The 7103-nt window shown below is 33.8% G+C and overlaps 1 protein-coding gene across 3 annotated transcripts; it reads left to right on the plus strand.

Moving 5' to 3' along the window:
* Positions 1–450: 450 nt before the first annotated feature.
* Positions 451–5487, plus strand: LOC109051716 (protein MGARP-like). 3 transcript variants are annotated; one of them, XM_019069200.2, is made up of 5 exons: positions 454–642; positions 2989–3092; positions 3202–3274; positions 3724–3732; positions 5015–5487. In XM_019069200.2, the coding sequence occupies exons 1-5, from the start codon at positions 570–572 to the stop codon at positions 5299–5301; spliced, it is 546 nt and encodes a 181-aa protein (XP_018924745.1). In that variant the 5' UTR covers positions 454–569; the 3' UTR covers positions 5302–5487. The 3 variants fall into 3 exon arrangements, with proteins under 3 accessions (XP_042579425.1, XP_018924745.1, XP_042579502.1); XM_042723568.1 differs by lacking the exon at positions 454–642 and adding an exon at positions 2662–2730; XM_042723491.1 differs by lacking the exon at positions 3724–3732 and having other exon boundaries at positions 451–642.
* Positions 5488–7103: the final 1616 nt, after the last annotated feature.

A 7103-nucleotide genomic window follows, 5' to 3' on the forward strand; every position in this document is an offset into this window, starting at 1 on the left:
CTCGAATAGCGATTAAAACATAAATACATCAAATTCATAATTAATGGCAGCCATGTCAGAAGTGAAAATGAAATGGAATTTTCAATACAATATTTTGTAATAACATTATTGCACCTGTGAGTTGTTTAGTGGAGACCTCGATTTCTAGACGTTCCATATGAAATTTTTAAAATAGCGTTTTTTGATTTATAATAATGCCTAATAAATATTTCTTGTTTAATATTTAGGCTATTCATATTTAACCATGCCAATGGAGAATTTAAGTATACAAATGAAATATTTATTTAGTCTTATTATAATTTTCCATTCAAAAGTTATAATGACAAACAATCAATTGTTTATTTATTGTTTATTTTTAAAATATTTTTTAAGTCCTGTATTCATGCAGTTCTGTATTTATAGCAGTGTAAACGAGATATTTAAACTATTCTCGGACCACATGACGTGACACAGAGGGAGGTGACAGAGGGAGTTTAAAAGGATCGGCAAGTGTGAGAACACGCTTGTGGCAAATAAATCTGTTAGTTGAAGTTTTCAGTGACACGGATTCTGGACCCACAGCGGGAATAATGATGTTCTGCAGAGTGGCTTGGCAAAGACTTGCGCCTCTGGCACACAAAACACTCAATCCTTTCAGCAATGGTAAGAAAACATCGATTTCCAATCCATCATTCAATCCATATTCAATGCAGTTTCGATTTTGCAAATGAAATCCACTAGCCTATACATCGTAAAAGAGAGTTGTGTTAAAAAAAAAAAAAAGCATATTCCAAAAAATAAAAAGTGCCCTTTTAAAATTACTTTGAAATATGAAATGGAAATTGGGAAAATTAAGAAAAAGTAATTGACACTTGGTCACGTCTTGCAGAACAGTGCAATGCAGTCAATTCAATTCAATTCAATTCATTCAATTCAATTCAATTCAATTCAATTCAAGTTTATTTGTATAGCGCTTTTTTACGATACAAATCATTACAAAGCAACTTTACAGAAAATTAAGTTTCTACAATATTTAGTAGTAGCTTATCAGGGTGACTGTCAGTTCATGTGCATATGGCAGAAATGTTCAGAAAAATCAATAAAAAGACGTAAACAAACAGACGATTAACACTATTAACAGCAATTATGCAATCAAACTTATAGCAAAATGTGGTAATTCTGTAATTCAACACGTGAGATATGCTTATTAAATTAATCCAACTCCATAATTGAGTTCTGATATTTGTTATGCAACATGTGAGATATGCTCATTAAATTAATCCATTTCTATATTTTCTATAGAAAATAAAATGAAATATTAAGTCTGTCTATAGGGATTTCATAAATCGGTAAAAATACGTCTTTTGTCTTTTCATTTGGAAGAGACTCATGAGTGCTTTATGTAATGGAATATTCTAAGAGAGGTGTTTTTTTATTGCAAGGATTAGAAGGTATTGTTTGTACTGTTGTGATTATTTTTCATGATTATTATTTATTGTAATACAGTGTTTTATAATGGTATTATTTATTGAACATATTTGCATAACTTGTAGGAAAGTGCTAATCAATAGATAATGTGTGCAGCGACCTGCATTCCAAAGTAAATAAACCCATGAAAACTAGAAATTTAGTTTTAATTGCTGGTTTTTTTTTAAATCTATAAAGTTTCAACCTGCACTGATAAGGAAACCTCAAATTATAATTACAATTAATATTATTATTATTATTATTATTATTATTATTATTTTGCTCGATTCAATTAAATTACTGATGAAGAAATCTGAGTTCAAATAAGAATATAGAATCTTGGTAAGTCAAATGTAGTGACATTTTTTTAAGGCGAGTTGTGATTCATTTTTAAGAAGAGTTTCATTTTGTTTCATTGTTCATTTTGTTTGATATTAGCATTTTTCAGAATTTTAAGTTTGTTTTTAATGCAGAGTTTTCCATAACAAACAGCTGGGACATGTAAACCTCTCCCTGCTCAGTGCATCTGTGGGAAATAGCTGAGTTTGATCTGTTTAAAGTTAATTTCCTGCAGAAGGATTTACTCAGTTTGAACTGCGTGCAAATTTTTTTTTTATTTTTTTTTTATTGTTTTAAAATCTGAAGATCTCCTGTCCCCTTTAACTCTGAGGGCCATTTTATGCTGACTCAGCATTTTGTGCATGATTGAACTCATGATGTATTCACAAAATCTGCTCAGGCATTTTCTAAAACTCCAAATATTTGAAAGGGCCCTATGCAGGGTTCTCTGCCAACATGAATTTGCCTTGGGTTCTGCACATTGACATGTCTGCTGTCTCCACCCAAGTGGCGTTACATTATGCCAGTGTTTATGTGTAAAGCTATCACTGTTTTCAGAGAGCTTGACTGTGCACATTATGTCCTGGACACCTGCGGGTCTACCTTCACCTTAACAGTCCGTTGATGCATTCAGCCATAAATAAGATTAAATGAGGCACAGGCCATCTTGGTGCAGTCACCTTGTTATTGAAGTCGTTCCTGAAATTCTTGCATGGTAAAACTGGAAATAACTGTAAAAAATCTAGTTTCTGTGATTTGACTGACCGTATAGTTTGTCCTGTGCATGTGCTCTAGTATTGCTTTAAGAGAGTGGGTGGGAGATGCAGTTTAACTGTTGGACATTGTGTTCTCTTCTGCTGCTTCATTGCAGCTACACAGAGGGTGTGTGTTTGCCTAAATGCATGCACAGACACAAAAGACTAAAACGCATGCTTGCTGCATCAGGTTTGTCTCATCCAGTGTAACTTTGCATGTTACTTAAAATTTCCACTTACCAAACTAATTCTTTGATACAACTTTATTAGTGGCACAATTACTGGTACTGGTGAAAATAACATTACAACATACATTACAACATTTATACAGTTATTAGTTTCTGCACTGGATTTTCATTTTTCAAAATTGGATTGATGGGTGGTGAAGGAAAACAGACACGGCTTCATTTGCATGTACTGATAAGTGTTTCCCTTTATCTTTCAATAGCTGTGTTCCCTACGCGACAGATGTCCTTTGGTCTACCTGTGTCCGGCACAAACATAGCTTACATGGTACTTGGTGGCAGCTCGCTTACTGCTGCTCTTGTTTATGTATGTATTTTTTATTTCTTCATCCTGTTTTAGAATGCGTCATTAATATTATAATTTAACAAAAACATCCATTTATCCTCATCTAAACTCTTTTTCCTCCTTTATACAGGCTTATAAGACAATAAACTCTGACAGTGCAAGATATAATGAAAGAATTGCTCAACTCGAGGCCAGACCTAAAAGTAAGTAATTTAATTTAATTTAATTTAATTTAATTTAATTTAATTTAATTTAATTTTATTTATTTTTATTTTATTTTATTTGGAAAAAAATCACACATAAACCTTCAATTAAATTAAAATTCAAATAACTTACATGCCTGTTAAAGATCACAGTTAATCTTTCAATATCAGTAAAGTGGAAATAATTTACACAGACAGCTGGAATTAGATTCCCATTCAGAGATCTTTCATTGTTGGATTCATTGAATTGATGGGTGCCGTGAGGAAGGGTGTCACTTTTTGCTGCTGTTTGCTGCTGGTATGTGTATGTTACTGCAGTTCCTCAGGCCTGACCATATTTCTGAGGTTACTCAGCAGCCACTAATCTAGCTACATTTAGAGCAGCTTTCACTTGTTTACTTCTCCTGTTTGCATGCTGCTAACCACCTTACTTTTTGTTCTCCCATCAGGTGAGGAGGGTGAGTATAAATTTAGCCTCTGTCTTAACAGCATGTCTGTTTTTGAGTGTTTGAAAATGCAGTCATTAATCATAACAAAACTTTTCTATAAATTTTGACTTTCTCCCACTACACCAACTATGCATAAAGCAACACAAAAAAAGAAACATAAAACAATTTTCCAATAATAGTTGCACAACTTTTTAGTGTTTGCAGACAGTTTAAGTTGTGGCAATTCAAAGTAAGCATGATTGATGACAGCCATGGAACTCTGAACTTAGTAAAAGTGCTTTCATATTATTATCATCAGAGTGACTTTCACATGTTATTAACCTACACTACCATACAATTTTTTTTTGTTGTTTCTTGTTGTTTTAAGTTAAATTGATCAAAACTGACAGGAAAGACATTTTTAATGCTACAAAAGATTTCTATTTGAAATAAATGCTGTACTTTTTGGACTTTCACCCCATGGTGAATTTTTTTTTTTTTAAGCAGCACAACTGTTTTCTAAATAAAAAAATGTGCGCACGATTTACTAATTCGTTCCCTCGATGTACTAAAATGTGCACAATTTACTATTTCGTTCCCTCAGTTTGCTAATTCATTCTCTTGATTTATTAAATTGCACAATTTATAAATTGAGGGAATGAAATGGTAAATTGTACACACAATTTAGCCTTATATTTTTTTCCTACATGCCATGTGCGGGGCTCCTTAATTGTCAACACTGATAGTAATAAGAAATGTTTATTGAGCAGCAAATCAGAATATTAGAATGATTTCTAAAGGATCATGTGACACTGAAGTCTGGAGTAAGGATGCCATCAAAGGAATTAATTACATTTTAAGACACATTAAAACAGTAATTTTACATTATAATATTTCAAAACATTTTTTTTTTTTCATCAATGCTTTTGTTGTTTGCTTGGTGATGGGTCTGCACTGTCTTGAGCATCCATGCAGGTTCTTTACAATCTAATTCTGAGGCACTGGGCAAGTATGGTTCACTTTGAGCTCCCAAAAAGTTTCTAATGCTAACTCTAAGAGCTTGGATTCTTTGAAGTCTAATCTTATTGAATGGTTTCCACTATTTATGTGCACATCGTCCTGTTCTCATAATCTCTTTAATGTCGTTCTATTAATGACAGATGGATTTAGCAACACTTGATTCTAACCCTCTTTATTTAGTATAAGAACACATTTCCTAAGTCTGCTTTAACTTTTTAATCACACTTGATCTTGGATTTTCTTTGGATCAGGTTGCCTTTTCTTGAAGTCCTGCTCACTGTATTCCATTTAGGAGCAGTGGCCGAGGTGGCCTCAGTAGCAGAAGCAGCTGAACTTGCCACAGTTGTTGAGGCCACAGCAGCACAACCCGTCACTGAGGTTGTTAAAGCAGAGGCTGAACAGACCCCAGAACCTGTGGATGCAACACTGGAAGTTGGGGCAGCAACTACCATTGTAGAGGCAGTAGCAGCTGATGCTGAGGAACCTACTGCACCTGTTGTTGAGGATGTTGCTGCTGAGGCTGCTTCTCCCAGTGCCGAGACAACCGGTGCGGCGTCTTCTGCTGAGGAAGCAGTCTGAATCCCCAGCAGTCTAGATATGTGATTCTTCCCAACCCACCTCGGAACGCTGCATTAACTTTTAGAGACTCCCATTTGTGTGCTCCTTTTAACTGATTGACTGTGTCCTCTGCACAAAAAAGAAGTGTCCCTTCTGAACTCCACAGGGTGCTAATCAAGGAGGAGGAGAGGTTGAGGAAGTCCAAAAATCAGTTTAAAACACAAACAAATTCCAAACCACCCCATTATGCATCCCAATCCTTGAATATATAATTTAAAATATAATTTAAACATGATTTTTTCTTTTTTTTCTTTTACATCTCCTCCTTCACATCCAGTGGATATGCCTGCTGTAATACTTGTTGCTGTGTCCCTGCAGTATAACATATTGTGTCTCATAGGTGTGCAGGGAGACATTTTTCTTAAATAGCTTAATATTGACAGTGACTTTTTACAATAACTGTAATTTTAACTTGAAAAAGAAAGTTTATCGAGACAAATTTTAAATGATGGCTTGACAAAACCTTGTTGTGTAGAACTTGACAAAGTTTAATTTCAGCCTTATTGACAGAAACAAACATAGATCTGTTTGAAATGTCACATATAAACCATCTTTAGCCGCTTTAGGTAAATAACTAGAAGAAAAACAAATTGCAATAAACAGATAAATGATATAAAATAAATGAATAGTCATAAAATAAATTAAAATAATATGATAAAGGACTGTTTTGTACAGCTAAAATAACTAGAAATGGCTGACACCGGAAGCATAATTGGTTAAAAACATGACATGAATATTTCCTTTATATATAATTCTTCTCATAGGGTAGAAGAACACTTGATTGACTTTAAGGTGGCCGAGATTTCGATTCTGAATTTTGCCCAATCCTGCTCAAATGTGTCTTACATGTTTTTGGAGGAGCCTTTCTGCACATGCATTCCAAAATCACTGTGGCCTAATAAGCAACTCTTTCATCAAAGGAGATTACTTTTTTATGATTTGCCATAGTTTTTCTACCTGTGAATTTCCTCTCTCAGTTATTGGGATGGAGGACATCCACTGTGCCTTTTACTTTTTTATTATTATCTTAAATATCTCTTAAAATTTGAACTATCACGGAAACATAATGCCAGTGTTACTTAAATGTCATGGCACTGGAGACATTTGCTCTTAATCTTGATGCTGTTTTTCACTGTTGATGCTGTTTTCTGAGGCTCAACCAACTAAGAACTGAAGTTGATTGCAGTTTTCAAAACTGACAAAATATTTGTATTCCTTAAATAAAGTTTTTAAAATATGATTTTTGAGTCTGAATTCAGTGCTGTATTCATTGCAATTTTTGATTCCTTTACGTCATGAACTGTAAATGAGATATATAATCAAATCGTCAATATTTCTGTATATTGTGTACACTTGTAGAATAGCACCATATTGTGTATGATCCTTTGCTTGGTTTTGATCATCCGCTTTAAATGTTTCTACATTCCTGTAAATACAGTTAAAACACACTTCCTTGTTTATGTTGGCAAATTAGCTCTTAAAATCCATTTTTGTAATGACTAAGCATCTCTTACAGTTAATTTGAGTAAATCTCACTAATGTGTGTTGATTGTTTCATCACTAATCTAAGTGGTTTATGCCACTTATGGGGGCTTAAGGAGATTTCCCAATGGCACCACCTTCAAATCTAGCTTTAACCCTTGTGTGGTGTTCATATTTTTGTTATTCAGACAGTGTTCGTGGATCTGGTGGACCCACTGCATTTTTGGGTTTTCAGTTCAACACAATCAAAAATGTTATGTTAAAATACTCAACAGATGTTT

The sequence above is a fragment of the Cyprinus carpio genome, chromosome A1 (assembly GCF_018340385.1).
Source record: "Cyprinus carpio isolate SPL01 chromosome A1, ASM1834038v1, whole genome shotgun sequence".
Taxonomy (NCBI): Eukaryota; Metazoa; Chordata; class Actinopteri; order Cypriniformes; family Cyprinidae; genus Cyprinus; species Cyprinus carpio.